The sequence below is a fragment of the Tachyglossus aculeatus genome, chromosome 25 (assembly GCF_015852505.1).
Source record: "Tachyglossus aculeatus isolate mTacAcu1 chromosome 25, mTacAcu1.pri, whole genome shotgun sequence".
NCBI lineage: Eukaryota > Metazoa > Chordata > Mammalia > Monotremata > Tachyglossidae > Tachyglossus > Tachyglossus aculeatus.
Window position 1 is genome coordinate 25,642,220 of NC_052090.1, and position 16,662 is coordinate 25,658,881.

At 46.8% G+C, this 16,662-nt stretch overlaps 1 protein-coding gene across 1 annotated transcript in view; it reads left to right on the top strand.

Annotated features, from left to right (window-relative positions):
* Positions 1 to 489: 489 nt before the first annotated feature.
* The window catches only part of CRISPLD1 (cysteine rich secretory protein LCCL domain containing 1), a 65,300-nt gene continuing 49,127 nt past the window's right edge, over positions 490 to 16,662 (top strand). Inside the window, exons 1-3 of the mRNA XM_038766704.1 lie at positions 490 to 877; positions 12,934 to 13,052; positions 13,143 to 13,275. Of these exons, the coding sequence (XP_038622632.1) occupies positions 626 to 877; positions 12,934 to 13,052; positions 13,143 to 13,275 (504 nt within the window). The 5' untranslated portion in view covers positions 490 to 625. The remainder of the gene's footprint in view (positions 878 to 12,933; positions 13,053 to 13,142; positions 13,276 to 16,662) is intronic.

Consider the following 16,662-nt stretch of genomic DNA (forward strand, 5'->3'; position numbering starts at 1 on the left):
TTATATTATATTATATCATATTATATTATATTATATTATCATATTATATCATATATTACATTATATTTTATATTACATTGTATTATGTTATATTATATCATATTATATGATATCAATCATATTATATATTATATCATATTGTTTTATATTATATCATATTATATTAATAACCATATTATTCTATGCCATATTATATCATGCTATATTAATAATCATATCATGTTAATACTTTACATTAATAATTTTATTATATTATAATATAATATATTATACATGATATGTAATATTATTATTTTAATATATAATGTATATATTATATAACCCTCTCTATGTTGCCAACTTGGACTTCCCAAGCGCTTAGTCCCGTGCCCTGCACACAGTAAGCGCTCAATAAATACGATTGACTGATTGATTGATGATTAGAGTGGATCCAGTCCCCGTCCCGCCTTGGGCCTCACCGTCTCCCCATTTTTCCAGATGGGGAAACCGAGGCCCGGAGACGCGAAGTGACTCGGCCATAGTCATACCCGAACCCAGGACCTCCCGAATCCCGGGCCCGGCCGATTCCCTGAGCGCGGCCGACGGACCGACGTGGGCCCCGTCGAGGGATCCGGGGCCTTCGGCCATGGGGTTCGGGGTTCGAGGGTGGCTCCCAGCCGCCTCCCTCCTCTTGCTGGCCACCCCTGCCCTGCCCCTCCTCAACGCCACGCTGCTGGACAGGCTGTTGGACAAGTACGCGGACGAGGCCGGAGCCTGGTGGACGGCCAAGCCCAGGGGGAAGAGGGCCATCGCCGACAGCGACCTACACGGCATCCTGGACCTCCACAATACCCTGCGAGGGCAGGTCTCCCCGCCGGCGGCCAATATGGAGCACATGGTAAGGCCCGAGCGCTTAGTACGGAGCTCCGCACGCGGTACGCGCTTCAGAAATGCCGTCATTTGTTCTCTCTATCTCCCCCTTCTAGACCGTGAGCCCGCCGTCGGGTAGGGACCGTCTCTATACGTTGCCAACTTGGACTTCCCAAGCGCTTAGTACAGTGCTCTGCACACAGTATGCACTTCTTAAATGCCATCATTTGTTCTCTATCTCCCCCTTCTAGACCGTGAGCCTGCCGTCGGGTAGGGACCGTCTCTAGATGTTGCCAACTTGGACTTCCCAAGCGCTTAGTACAGTGCTCTGCACACAGTAAGCGCTTCATAAATGCCATCATTTGTTCTCTATCTCCCCCTTCTCGACCGTGAGCCCACTGTCGGGTAAGGACCGTCTTTAGATGTTGCCAACTTGGACTTCCCAAGCGCTTAGTACAGTGCTCTGCACACAGTACACATCTGCATCTCCCCCTTCTAGACTGTGAGCCCGCCGTCGGGTAGGGACCGTCTCTAGATGTTGCCAACTTGGACTTCCCAAGCGCTTAGTACAGTGCTCTGCACAAATTGCATGCTTCATAAATGCCATCATTTGTTCTCTGTCTCCCCCTTCTAGACCGTGAGCCCACTGTCAGGTAGGGACCGGCTCTATATGTTGCCAACTTGGACTTCCCAAGCGCTTAGTACAGTGCTCTGCACACAGTAAGCACTCAATAAATACGATTGATGATGATAAATGCCATCATTTGTTCTCTATATCTCCCCCTTCTAGACCGTAAGCCCACTGTTGGGTAGGGACCGTCTCTGTATGTTGCCAACTTGGACTTCCCAAGCGCTTAGTACAGTGCTCTGCACACAGTATGCACTTCATAAATACCATCATTTCTTGTCTGTCTCCCCCTTCTAGACTGTGAGCCCGCTGTCGGGTAGGGATCGTCTCTATACGTTGCCAACTTGGACTTCCCAAGCGCTTAGTACAGTGCTCTGCACACAGTATGAACTTCTTAAATGCCATCATTTGTTCTCTATCTCCCCCTTCTAGACCGTGAGCCCGCCGTCGGGTAGGGACCGTCTCTAGATGTTGCCAACTTGGACTTCCCAAGCGCTTAGTGCAGTGCTCTGCACACAGTGAGCGCTCAATAAATACGATTGATGATGATAAATGCCATCATTTGTTCTCTATATCTCCCCCTTCTAGACCGTGAGCCCGCCGTCGGGTAGGGACCGGCTCTATATGTTGCCAACTTGGACTTCCCAAGTGCTTAGTGCAGTGCTCTGCACACAGTAAGCGCTCAATAAATACGATTGATGATGATAAATGCCATCATTTGTTCTCTATATCTCCCCCTTCTAGACTGTGAGCTCGTTGTCGGGTAGGGACCGTCTCTAGATGTTGCCAACTTGGACTTCCCAAGCGCTTAGTACAGTGCTCTGCACACAGTAAGCGCCTCATAAATGCCATCATGTGTTCTCTGTATCTCCCCCTTCTAGACCATGAGCCCACCGTCGGGTAGGGGCCGTCTCTATATGTTGCCAACTTGGACTTCCCAAGCGCTTAGTGCAGTGCTCTGCACACAGTAAGCGCTCAATAAATACGATTGATGATGATAAATGCCATCATTTGTTCTCTATATCTCCCCCTTCTAGACCGTGAGCCCACTGTTGTGTAGGGACCGGCTCTATATGTTGCCAACTTGGACTTCCCAAGCGCTTAGTACAGTGCTCTGCACACAGTAAGCACTCAATAAATACGACTGATGATGATAAATGCCATCATTTGTTCTCTATATCTCCCCCTTCTAGACTGTGAGCTCGTTGTCGGGTAGGGACCGTCTCTAGATGTTGCCAACTTGGACTTCCCAAGCGCTTAGTACAGTGCTCTGCACACAGTAAGCGCTCAATAAATGCCATCATTTGTTCTCTATCTCCCCCTTCTAGACCGTGAGCCCACTGTTGGGTAGGGACCGTCTCTAGATGTTGCCAACTTGGACTTCCCAAGCGCTTAGTACAGTGCTCCTCACACAGTAAGCGCTCAATAAATTTCCATTGGATCAATAAATCGATAAACTGAATCAATAAATATGATTGAATGAATGAATGAATCATTATTATCATTTATGGGGCGCTTGCTGTGTGCAGAGCACCGTACTAAGTGCTGGGGCAGCAAGCGCCCCGTAAATGATAATAACGATGGCATTTATTAAGCGCTTATTATGTGCAGAGCACTGTTCTAAGCGCTGGGGAGGTTACAAGGTGATCAGGTTGTCCCACTTGGGGCTCCCAGTCTTCACCCCGATTTACAGATGAGGGAACTGAGGCCCAGAGAATAATAATAATAATAATAATAATAATAATGATGGCATTTATTAAGCGCTTACTATGTGCAAAGCACTGTTCTTAGCGCTGTGGAGGTTACAAGGTGATCAGGTGGTCCCACGGGGGGCTCCCAGTCTTCATCCCCATTTTCCAGATGAGGTCACTGAAGCCCAGAGAAGTGAAGTGACTCGCCCAAGGTCACACAGCTGACAAGTAGCAGAGCTGGGATTCGAACCTGTGACCTCTAACTCCCAAGCCCGGGCTCTTTCCACTGAGCCACCCTGCTTCTCTATTAATAATAATAATGATGATGGCATTTATTAAGCGCTTACTACGTGCAAAGCACCGTTGTAAGCGCTGGGGAGGTTACAAGGTGATCAAGTTGTCCCATTGGGGGCTCACAGTCTTCATCCCCATTTTCCAGATGAGGGAACTGAGGCCCAGAGAAGTGAAAATGACTCACCCAAGGTCACCCAGCTGACAGTTGGTGGAGCAGGGATTTGAACCCGTGGCCTCTGACTCCAAAGCCCGGGCTCTTTCCACTGAGCCACGCTGCTTCTCTGTTAATAATAATAATGATGATGATGGCATTTATTAAGCGCTTACTATGTGCAAAGCACTGTTCTAAGCGCTGGGGAGGTTACAAGGTGATGAGGTGGTCCCACGGGGGGCTCCCAGTCTTCATCCCCATTTTCCAGATGAGGGAACTGAGGCACAAAGAAGTGAAGTGTCGTGCTCAAAGTCCCCCAGCTGACAGTTGGCGGAGCCGGGATTTGAACCCGTGACCTCTGACTCCAAAGCCCGGGCTCTTTCCACTGAGCCACGCTGCTTCTCCAGGAAGCGCTCAATAAATACGATTGATTGATTGGGATGGTGGATTGATTCCCCCCTCGTAAGGCCTGCAGAAATATTGGATTAGTGGCCAATCGCTTCCCCCTCGGGGAGGGCTGGCACTGAGGCCTGCAGAAATAATCGGGAGAAGCAGCACGGCTTGGGAGTCAGAGGGCATGGGTTCTAATCCCGCCTCCGCCGCATGTCTGCCGGGTGACTTTGGGCAAGTCACTTCACTTCTCTGCGCCTCAGTTCCCTCATCTGGAAAATGGGGATGAAGACTGTGAGCCCCCCGTGGGACCAACTGATCACCTCATCACCTCCCCAGCGCTTAGAACGGTGCTTCACACGTAGTAAGCCTGTATATATGTATGTACGTTTGTACGTATTTATTACTCTTTTTATTTTTCTTGTACATATATATATTTATTTTATTTTGTTAATATGTTTTGTTTTGTTGTCTGTCTCCCCCTTCTCAACTGTGAGCCCACTGTCGGGTAGGGACCGTCTCTAGATGTTGCCAACTTGGACTTCCCAAGCGCTTAGTACAGTGCTCGGCACACAGTAAGCGCTCAATAAATACGATTGATTGATTGATATGTGAATATACTTTTGTACGTATTTATTATTCTATTTTACTTGTACATATTTATTTATTTTATTTTGTTAATATATTTGGTTTTGTTCTCTGTCTCCCCCTTTTAGACTGTGAGCCCGCTGTTGGGTAGGGACCGTCTCTAGATGTTGCCAACTTGGATTTCCCAAGCGCTTAGTACAGTGCTCGGCACACAGTAAGCGCTCAATAAATACGACTGACTGAATGAATTATAATAATATTTTTATAATAATTATAATAAAGATACTACATAATCATCACATATAAATATTAATATTATTGTTATATTATAATATAATAATAATTATATCATTATCATTAATTAATAATGATAATAATAAATTGGGGATTGAGATTGTGAGGCCTAGGAGGGACAAGGATTGGGTCCAGTGCTCTGCACACAGTAAGCACTCAATAAATATGATTGATTGATATATGAATATACGTTTGTACGTATTTATTACTCTATTTTACTTGGACATATTTATTCTATTTATTTTATTTTGTTAATATGTTTTGTTCCCTGTCTCCCCCTTCTAGACTGTAAGCCCGCTGTTGGGTAGGGACCGTCTCTAGATGTTGCCCACTTGGACTTCCCAAGCGCTTAGTACAGTGCTCTGCACACAGTAAGCACTCAATAAATACGATTGATTGATTGATAGATATATGAATATACATTTGTACGTATTTATTACTCTACTTATTTTACTTGTACATATTTATTCTATTTATTTTATTTTGTGAATATGTTTGGTTTTGTTCTCTGTCTCCCCCTTCTAGACTGTGAGCCCACTGCTGGGTAGGGACCGTCTCTAGATGTTGCCAACTTGGACTTCCCAAGCGCTTAGTACAGTGCTCTGCACACAGTAAGCGCTCAATAAATACGATTGATTGATTGATATATGTATATACGTTTGTATGTATTTATTACTCTACTTATTTTACTTGTACATATTTATTCTATTTATTTATTATTATTTTTTTTTGGCACGTAGTAAGGGCCTAACAGACACCCCCATTGTTATTATTATTATTTTGGCACATAGTAAGGGTCTAACAGACCCCCCCATTATTATTATTATTATTATTATTTTGGCACATAGTAAGGGCCTAACAGACACCCCCATTATTATTACTTTTTTTGGCACGTAGTACGGGCCTGACACCCCAATTATTATTATTATTTTTTGGCACGTAGTAAGGGCCTAAGAGACACCCCAATTATTATTATTATTTTTTGGCATGTAGTAAGGGCCTAACAGACACCCCAGTTATTATTATTATTGTTTTGGCACATAGTAAGGGCCTAACAGACCCCCCAATTATTATTATTATTGTTTTGGCACGTAGTAAGGGCCTAACAGACACCCCCATTATTATTATTATCATTTTTTTGGCACGTAGTAAGGGCCTAACAGACACCCCCATTATTATTATTATTGTTTTGGCACGTAGTAAGGGCCTGTCACCCCCATTATTATTATTATTTTTTGGCACGTAGTAAGGGCCTAACAGACACCCCATTATTTTTATTATTATTTTTTTGGCACGTAGTAAGGGGCAAACAGACACCCCAATTATTATTATTATTATTTTTGGCACATAGTAAGGGCCTAACAGACACCCCAATTATTATTATTATTATTTTGGCACATAGTAAGGGCCTAACAGACACCCCCATTATTATTATTATTATTGTTTTGACACGTAGTGAGGGCCTGACACCCCAATTATTATTATTATTGTTTTGGCACGTAGTAAGGGCCTAACAGACACCCCAGTTATTATTATTATTTTTTTAGCACATAGTAAGGGCCTAACAGACACCCCAATTATTATTATTATTATTTTGGCATGTAGTAAGGGCCTAACAGACACCCCCATTATTATTATTATTGTTTTGGCACGTAGTAAGGGCCTAACAGACACCCACATTATTATTATTTCTTTTGGCACGTAGTAAGGGCCTGACACCCCAATTATTATTATTATTTTTTTGGCACATAGTAAGGGCCTAGCAGACACCCCCATTATTATTATTATTTTTTGGCACGTAGTAAGGACCTAACAGACACCCCCATTATTATTATTATTTTTTGGCACGTAGTAAGGGCCTAACAGACACCCCAATCATTATTATTATTATTTTTAGTCCACCACGCCGGAGTGTTTGTCCAAACCCACTCTTCCCCTACGGCTTGTTTTTTTTTCCTCAAACGCACAAACCCTCACTAACAATCCGCTGTCAGAAATGGTGATTTTTTTCCAAGTCAGTCAACACCCTAATAGTCAACAGGAGAACCCTGGCTCCCTGGGGATCCTTTTCCCCCCCAAATCCGGAGGCTGGAAAATATATTTCAGGATGAAACCTGGAAGGCCCGGATCCGCTGCTAACGACATCTCCGGGCAACCCACGGAAAACCCATCTGGTTTCTCCGCGCTCGAAATGGATCCGAAAGGGAGGAGGAGGAGAGAGGACGGAGAAAATCCCAAATCCAGAGGCCCACAATAGCTGTTGTCCTTGGAAGGCGGGAAGGGAAAGAGAAATCCCGGCCTAAAACATGGACACACACTGGCTCCGTTCTTCTCCGAACCTCACACCGCTTCAGTCGCCAAATTCCACAATCCAGAATCTCCTTCCGTCCTTACCGACGCCAACGGGGCCTGAATATAATAATAATAATAATAATAATAATAACAACGGCACCTGTATATATGTATAGATGTTTGTGCATATTTGTTACTCTATTTATTTATTTATTTTACTTGTACATATCTATTCTATTTTATTTTGTTAGTATGTTTGGTTACTCTATTTATTTATTTTGCTTGTACATATCTATTCTATTTTATTTTGTTAGTATGTTTGGTTACTCTATTTCTTTATTTATTTATTTTACTTGTCCATATCTATTCTATTTATTTTATTTTGTTAGTATGTTTGGTTTTGTTCTCTGTCTCCCCCTTCTAGACTGTGAGCCTGCTGTCGGGTCGGGACCGTCTCTAGATGTTGCCAACTTGGACTTCCCAAGCGCTTAGTCCAGTGCTCTGCACACAGTAAGCGCTCAATAAATACGATTGATGATGATGATGATGATGATGATGGCATTTATTAAGCCCTTACTATGTGCCAAGCGCTGTTCTGAGCGCCGGGGAGGTTACAAGGTGATCAGGTTGTCCCACGGTGGGGCTCACAGTCTTCATCATCAATCGTATTTATTGAGCGCTTACTATGTGCAGAGCACTGTACTAAGCGCTTGGGAAGTACAAATTGGCAACATATAGAGACGGTCCCTACCCAACAGTGGGCTCACAGTCTAAAAGTCTTCATCCCCATTCTACAGATGAGGCCCAGAGAAGTGAAGCGACTTGCCCAAAGTCACCCAGCCGGCAAGGGGCGGAGCCGGGATTCGAACCCACGACCTCGGACTCCAAAGCCCGGGCTCTTTCCACTGAGCCACGCTGCCTCTCATCCACTTGCCAGCTGGGTGACTTTGGGCGAGACACTTCAGTTCGCTGGGCCTCAGTTCCCTCATCTGTCAAATGGGGATGAAGACTGGGAGCCCCCCGTGGGACAACCTGATCACCTTCCCAGCGCTTAGAACAGTGTTTGGCACATAGAGAAGCAGCGTGGCTCAGTAGAAAGAGCGCAGGCTTTGGAGTCAGAGGTCATGGGTTCAAATCCCGGCTCCGCCAACTGTTAGCTGTGTGACTTTGGGCAGGTCACTTAGCTTCTCTGGGCCTCACTTCTCTCATCTGTAAAATGGGGATTAAGACTGTGAGCCCCCCGGGGGACAACCTGATCACCTTGGAACCTCCCCAGTGCTTAGAACAGGGCTTTGCACATAGTAAGCGCTTAATAAATGCCATCATTATTATTATTCTCTGGGCCTCAGTTAACTCATCTGGAAAATGGGGATGAAGACTGTGAGCCCCCCGGGGGACAACCTGATCACCTTGTAACCTCCCCAGCGCTTAGAACAGGGCTTTGCACATAGTAAGCGCTTAATAAATGCCATCATTATTATTATTCTCTGTGCCTCAGTTACCTCATCTGTCAAATGGGGATGAAGACTGTGAGCCCCCTGGGGGACAACCTGATCACCTTGTAACCTCCCCAGCGCTTAGAACAGTGCTTGGCACATAGTAAGCGCTTAATAAATGCCATCATCATTATAGTAAGCACTGAACAAATACTATTATTATTACTCCAGCGCTCAGAACGGTGGTTTTTCATTCATTCATTCATTCATTCATTCAGTCGTATTTATTGAGCACTTACTGTGTGCAGAGCACTGTACTAAGCGCTTGGGAAGTCCAATTCGGCAACATCTAGAGACGGTCCCTACCCAGCAGCGGGCTCACAGTCTAGAAGGGGGAGACAGACAACAGAACAAAACATATTAACAAAATAAAATAAATAGTATAGTAAATATGTACAGGTAAAATAGAGTAATATTCATTCATTCATTCAATCGTATTTATTGAGCACTTGCTGTGTGCAGAGCACTGGACTAAGCGCTTGGGAAGTCCAAGTCGGCAACATCTAGAGACGGTCCCTACGCAACAGCGGGCTCACAGTCTAGAAGGGGGAGACAGGGAACAAAACAAAACATATTAACAAAATAAAATAAATAGAACAGTAAATATGTACAAGTAAAATGGAGTAATATATATTCATTTATTCAGTCGTCTGAGAAGCAGCGTGGCTCAGTGGAAAGAGCCCGGGTTTTGGAGTCAGAGGTCGTGGGTTCAAATCCCGGCTCCGCCAATTGTCAGCTGGGTGACTTTGGGCAAGTCACTTCACTTCTCTGGGCCTCAGTGACCTCATCCGGAAAATGGGGATGAAGACTGGGAGCCCCCCGTGGGACAACCTCATCACCCTGTAACCTCCCCAGCGCTTAGAACAGTGCTTGGCACATAGTAAGCGCTTAATAGACTGTGCCCGCCTTCTAGACTGTGAGCCCACTGTTGGGTAGGGACCGTCTCTCTATGTTGCCAATTTGTACTTCCCAAGCGCTTAGTACAGTGCTCTGCACATAGTAAGCGCTCAATAAATACGATTGATTGATTTACTATTCTGTTTAGTGCTCAATAAATAATAATAATGGCATTTATTAATCAATGCCATTCTTCTTATTATTATTTGATTTCCTATTCTATTTGTTTAGCGCTCAATAAATAATAATAATAATAATAATGGCATTTATTAATCAATCAATCAATCAATCGTATTTATTGAGCGCTCACTGTGTGCAGAGCACTGTACTAAGCGCTTGGGAAGTACAAGTTGGCAACATATAGAGACGGTCCCTACCCGACAGTGGGCTTACAGTCTAGAAGGGACTGTGAGAAGGGCTCACAGTCTAGTAAATATGTACAGTACATATTTATTTACATATATGTGGTTGGCACATAGTAAACGCTTAACATGTGCCATAATTGTTATTAAATTATTATTATTCTTCCCAGGCCCGGCTGTAGCCGCCGAGCCAAACCCGAGCACGTGTGTGTTTGTATGTTTTCACCGTAGCCGCCAAGCCAAACCCGAGCACGCGTGTGCTTGTATGTTTTCACTGTAGCCGCCAAGCCAAACCCGAGCACGCGTGTGCTTGTATGTTTTCACTGTAGCCGCCATACATATTTATACATAGTTACATATGTGCGGTTGGCACATAGTAAACGCTTAACAGGTGCCATAATTGTTATTAATTATTATTATTCCTCCCAGGCCTGGCTGTAGCCGCCAAGCCAAACCCGAGCACGTGTGTGCTTGTATGTTTGCACTGTAGCCGCCAAGCCAAACCCGAGCACGTGTGTGCTTGTATGTTTGCACTGTAGCCGCCAAGCCAAACCCGAGCACGCGTGTGCTTGTATGTTTTCACTGTAGCCACCATACATATTTATACATAGTTACATTTGTGCGGTTGGCACATAGTAAACGCTTAACAGGTGCCATAATTGTTATTAATTATTATTATTCCTCCCAGGCCCGACTGTAGCCGCCAAGCCAAACCCAAGCACGCATGTGCTTGTATGTTTTCACTATTGCCACCAAGCCAAACCCGAGCACGTGTGTGTTTGTATGTTTTCACTGTAGCCGCCAAGCCGAGCACGTGTGTTTGTATGTGTTCACTGTAGCCGCCAGGCCAAACCCGAGCACGTGTGTGTTTGTTTTCACTGTAGCCACCTAAGCCAAACCCGAGCATGTGTGTGCTTGTATGTTTTCACTGTAGCCGCCAAGCTGAGCACGTGTGTGTTTGTATGTTTTCACTGTAGCCGCCAAGCCAAACCTGAGCACGTGTGTGTTTGTCTGTTTTCACTGTAGCCGCCAAGCCAAACATGAGCACGCGTGTTTGTATGTTTTCACTGTAGCCGCCAAGCCGAGCGTGTGTGTGTTTGTATGTGTTCACTGTAGCCGCCAAGCCAACCCTGAGCATGCGTGTGCTTGTATGTTTTCACTGTAGCCACCAAGCCAAACCCGCGCCTGTGTGTGTTTGTCTGTTTTCACTGTAGCCACCAAGCCGAGCACGTGTGTGTTTGTCTGTTTTCACTGTAGCCGCCAAGCCAAACCCGAGCACGCGTGTGTTTGTCTGTTTTCACTGTAGCCGCCAAGCCAAACCTGAGCACGTGTGTGTTTGTCTGTTTTCACTGTAGCCGCCAAGCCAAACCCGAGCATGTGTGTGCTTGTCTGTTTTCACTGTAGCCGCCAAGCCGAGCACGTGTGTATTTGTATGTTTTCACTGTAGCCGCCAAGCCAAACCCGAGCACGTGTGTGTTTGTGTGTTTTCACTGTAGCCGCCAAGCCGAGCACACGTGTGCTTGTATGTTTTCACTGTAGCTGCGAAGCCGAGCATGCGTGTGTTTGTGTTTTCACTGTAGCTGCCAAGCCAAAGCTGAGCACATGTGTGTTTGTCTGTTTTCACTGTAGCCGCCAACCTGAGCACGTGTGTGTTTGTCTGTTTTCACTGTAGCCGCTAAGCCAAACCTGAGCACGTGTGTGTTTGTTTTCACTGTAGCCGCCAAGCAAAACCCCAGCACATGTGTGTTTGTTTTCACTGTAGCCACCAAGCCGAGCATGTGTGTGCTTGTATGTTTTCACCGTAGCCGCCAAGCCAAACATAAGCACGCGTGTTTGTATGTTTTCACTGTAGCCGCCAAGCCGAGCATGTGTGTGTTTTTCTGTTTTCACTGTAGCTGCCAAGCCAAACCTGAGCATGTGTGTGCTTGTATGTTCTCAATGTAGCCGCCAAGCCAAACCCGAGCATGTGTGTGCTTGTCTGTTTTCCCTGTAGCTGCCAAGCCGAGCACGCGTGTGTTTGTCTGTTTTCACTGTAGCCGCCAAGCCAAACCCGAGCACGCATGTGTTTATACGTTTTCACTGTAGCCGCCAAGCCGAGCATGTGTGTGTTTGTCTGTTTTCACTGTAGCCGCCAAGCCGAGCACGCGTGTGTTTGTCTGTTTTCACTGTAGCCGCCAAGCCAACCCGAGCACACATGTTTTTGTATGTTTTCACTGTAGCCTCCAAGCCAAACCCGAGCATGTGTGTGTTTGTCTGTTTTCACTGTAGCCGCCAAGCCAACCACGAGCACAAGTGTGTTTGTATGTTTTCACTGTAGCCGCCAAGCCGAGCACACGTGTGTGTGTCTGTTTTCACTGTAGCCGCCAACCCGAGCACGCGTGTTTGTCTGTTTTCACTGTAGCCGCCAAGCCGAGCGCGTGTGTGTTTGTGTTTTCACTGTAGCCGCCAAGCCAAACCTGAGCACACGTGTTTTTGTATGTTTTCACTGTAGCCGCCAAGTCAAACACGAGTACATGTGTTTGTATGTTTTCACTGTAGCCGCCAAGCCGAGCACGCGTGTGCTTGTATGTTTTCACTGTAGCCGCCAAGCCGAGCACGCGTGTGTTTGTCTGTTTTCACTGTAGCTGCCAAGCCAACCCCGAGCACGTGTGTGCTTGTATGTTTTCACTGTAGCCACCAAGCCAAACCTGAGCACACGTGTTTTTGTCTGTTTTCACTGTAGCTGCCAAGCCAAACCTGAGCACGCATGTGCTTGTCTGTTTTCACTGTAGCCTTCAAGCCAAACCCGAGCATGTGTGTGTTTGTCTGTTTTCACTGTAGCCGCCAAGCCAACCATGAGCACAAGTGTGTTTTTGTATGTTTTCACTGTAGCCGCCAAGCCGAGCACGCGTGTGCCTGCATGTTTTCACTGTAGCCGCCAACCCGAGCACGCGTGTGTGTGTCTGTTCTCACCGTAGCCGCCAAGCCAAAGCCGAGCACGCGTGTCCTTGTGTGTTTTCAGACGTGGGACCCGGAGCTGGAGCGGTCAGCGGCGGCGTGGGCGGCGGCGTGTCGCTGGGAGCACGGGCCCGCCGGCCTGTTGCCCTCCATCGGGCAGAACCTGGGCGCCCACTGGGGCAGGTAGGACGGGGTGTGTGTGTGTGTGTGTGTGTGTGGGTGTGGGTGGGTGTGTGGGGCCGGGAGGCGCTCAGCACAGTGTCCCCGGCGCAGGTACAGGCCGCTGACGTTCCACGTGCAGTCCTGGTACGACGAGGTGCGCCATTTCGCCTACCCTGACCCGCCCGACTGCGACCCCGACTGCCCTTTCCGCTGCTCGGGGCCCGTCTGCACACACTACACCCAGGTAATCCCGCCCGCCGCATTAACCAAATAGAATAAATATTCATTCAGTTGTATTTATTGAGCGCCTACTGTGGGCAGAGCGCTGGGCTGAGCGCTCGGGATGTCCAAGTCGGCCACGTCTAGAGACGGTCCCTACCCGACGGCGGGCCCGCGGTCTAGAAGGGGGAGACGGGCAACGAAACCAAACGTATTAACCAACTAGAATAAATATTCATTCAGTTGTACTTATTGAGCGCCTACGGTGGGCAGAGCACTGGGCTAAGCGCTTGGGAAGTCCAAGTTGGCAACATCTAGAGACGGTCCCTACCCAACAGCGGGCTCACAGTCTAGAAGGGGGAGACAGATGACAAAACCAAACATATTAACCAAATAAAATAAGTAGAATAAATATTCATTCAATTGTATTTATTGAGCACCTACTGTGGGCAGAGCACTGTACTAAGCGCTTGGGAAGTCCAAGTTGGCAACGTCTAGAGACGGTCCCTACCCGACAGCGGGCTCACAGTCTAGAAGGGGGAGGCGGAGAACGAAACAAAACCACCCCGGCCTCTCCTCTCCCATAGAGAAGCAGCGTGGCTCAGTGGAAAGAGCCCGGGCTTTGGAGTCAGAGGTCATGGGTTCGAATCCCGGCTCCGCCACATGTCTGCTGTGTGACCTTGGGCAAGTCACTTCACTTCTCTGAGCCTCAGTTGCTTCATCTGTAAAATGGGGATGAAGACTGTGAGCCCCCCGTGGGACAACCTGATCACCTTGTAACCTCCCCAGTGCTTAGAACAGTGCTTGGCACATAGTAAGCGCTTAACAAATGCCGCCATCATCATCATCCCACCCTCAATTCAAGTGCTCAGTACAGTGCTCTGCACACAGTAAGTGCTCAATAAATACGACTGAATGAATGAATCCTGGGCCTTCCAGAACCTCCCTGGGCCAGCTCCCAGCGTGGCTCAGCGGAAAGAGCCCGGGCTTGGGAGTCAGAGGCCATGGGTTCAAATCCCGGCTCCACCACCTGTCAGCTGGGTGACCTTGGGCAAGTCACTTCACTTCTCTGGGCCTCATCTGTAGAATGGGGATGAAGACTGTGAGCCCCACGGGGGACAACCTGATCACCTTGTCTCCTCCCCAGCGCTTAGAACAGGGCTTGGCACATAGTGCCAGCAGAAGCAGCGTGGCTCAGTGGAAAGAGCCCGGGCTCTGGAGTCAGAGGTCAGGGGTTCGAATTCCAGCTCCGCCACATGTCTGCTGTGTGACCTTGGGCCAGTCACTTCACTTCTCTGAGCCTCAGTTCCCTCATCTGGAAAATGGGGATTAAGACTGTGAGTCCCCTGTGGGACAACCTGATCACCTTGTAACTTCCCCAGCGCTTAGAACAGTGCTTTGAACATAGTAAGTGCTTAATAAGTGCCATCATTGATTAATTAATTAATTTCCAGAGGTCGTAGGGTCTGCAGCTGAGGAGGAGGAGGGCCATTATAATAACAATACCATTATTATTATTATTATTATTATTATTGTATTATTATTATTCCCTGGGCCTCAGTTCCCTCATCTGTAAAATGGAGATTAAGACTGTGAGCCCTCCGTGGGACAACCTGATCACCTTGTAACCTCCCCAGTGCTTAGAACAGTGCTTGGCACATAGTAAGTGCTTAATAAATGCCATTATTATTATTATTCTTATTATTATTTTTCTCTGAGCCTCAGTGACCTCATCTGGAAAATGGGGATGAAGACTGTGAGCCCCACGTGGGACAGCCTGATCAACTTTTTACCTCCATAGTGCTTAGAACAGTGCTTTGCACATAGTAATCGCTTAACAAATAAGCACAACAGTGCTTGGCACATAGTAATCGCTAAATGCCCTTACTATGAGCCAAGCACTGTTCTAAGCGCTGAGGAGGTTACAAGGTGATCAGGTTGTCCCACGGGGGTCTCACAGTCCTCATTCCCATTTTACAGATGAGGTCACTGAGGCCCAGAGAATAATAATAATAATAATGATGGCATTTATTAAGCGATTACTATGTGCAAAGCACTGTTCTAAGCACTGGGGAGGTTACAAGGTGATCAGGTTGTCCCATGGGGGGCTCACAGTCTTCATCCCCATTTTACAGATGAGGACACTGAGGCCCAGAGAATAATAATAAAAATAATAATAATAATAATAATAATAATAATAATAATGATGGTATTTATTAAGCACTTACTATGTGCAAAGCACTGTTCTAAGCACTGGGGAGTTTACAAGGTGAACAGGTTGTTCCACATGGGGCTCACAGTCTTAATCCCCATTTTCCAGATGAGGTAACTGAGGCTCAGAGAAGAATAATAATAATAATGATGGCATTTGTTAAGCGCTCACTATGTGCCAAGCACTGTTCTAAGCACTGGGGAGGTTACAAGGTGATCAGGTTGGCCCACGGGGCGCTCACTGTCTTCATCCCCATTTTCCAGATGAGGTACCAGAGGCACAGAGAATAATAATAATGATAATGATGATGGCATTTATTAAGCACTTACTATGTGCAAAGCACTGTTCTAAGCGCTGGGGAGGTTACAAGGCGATCAGGTTGTCCCCCATGGGGCTCGCAGTCTTCATCCCCATTTTCCAGATGAGGTAACCGAGGCCCAGAGAAGTGAAGTGACTTGCCCAGAGTCACCCAGCTGACAAGTGGCGGAGCCGGGACTCGAACCCACGACCTCTGACTCCAAAGCCCAGCCTCTTTCCACTGAGCCACGCTGCTCCTCTGTGTGTGTTGAGCACTTAGGTGCCAAGCACTGTAATAATAGTAAGCACTTAACAAATGCCATCATTATTATTATTATTATCATCCTTATCAATCAATCAATCGTATTTATTGAGCGCTTACTGTGAGCAGAGCACTGTACTGAGCGCTTGGGAAGTCCAAGTTGGCAACATCTAGAGACAGTCCCTACCCAACAGTGGGCTCACAGTCTAAAAGGACTTATCAGGCGACTCCCACGTGCCAGACGCTGTACTGAACGCCCGGGAGGGTACAGGAGTGGAGCGGGATGATGCTTCCTTTCGGCCCTGGGATTCCAATCAATCAATCGTATTTATTGAGCGCTTACTGTGTGCAGAGCGCTGTACTGAGCGCTTGGGAAGTCCAAGTCGGCAACATATAGAGACAGTCCCTACCCAACAGTGGGCTCACAGTCTGAAAGGACGTACCAGGTGACTCCCACGTGCGAAACGCTGTACTGAACGCCCGGGAGGGTACAGGAGTGGAGCGGGATGATGCTTCCTTTCGGCCCTGGGATTCCAATCAATCAATCGTATTTATTGAGCGCTTACTGTGTGCAGAGCGCTGTACTGAGCGCTTGGGAAGTCCAAGTCGGCAACATCTAGAGACAGTCCCTACCCAACAGT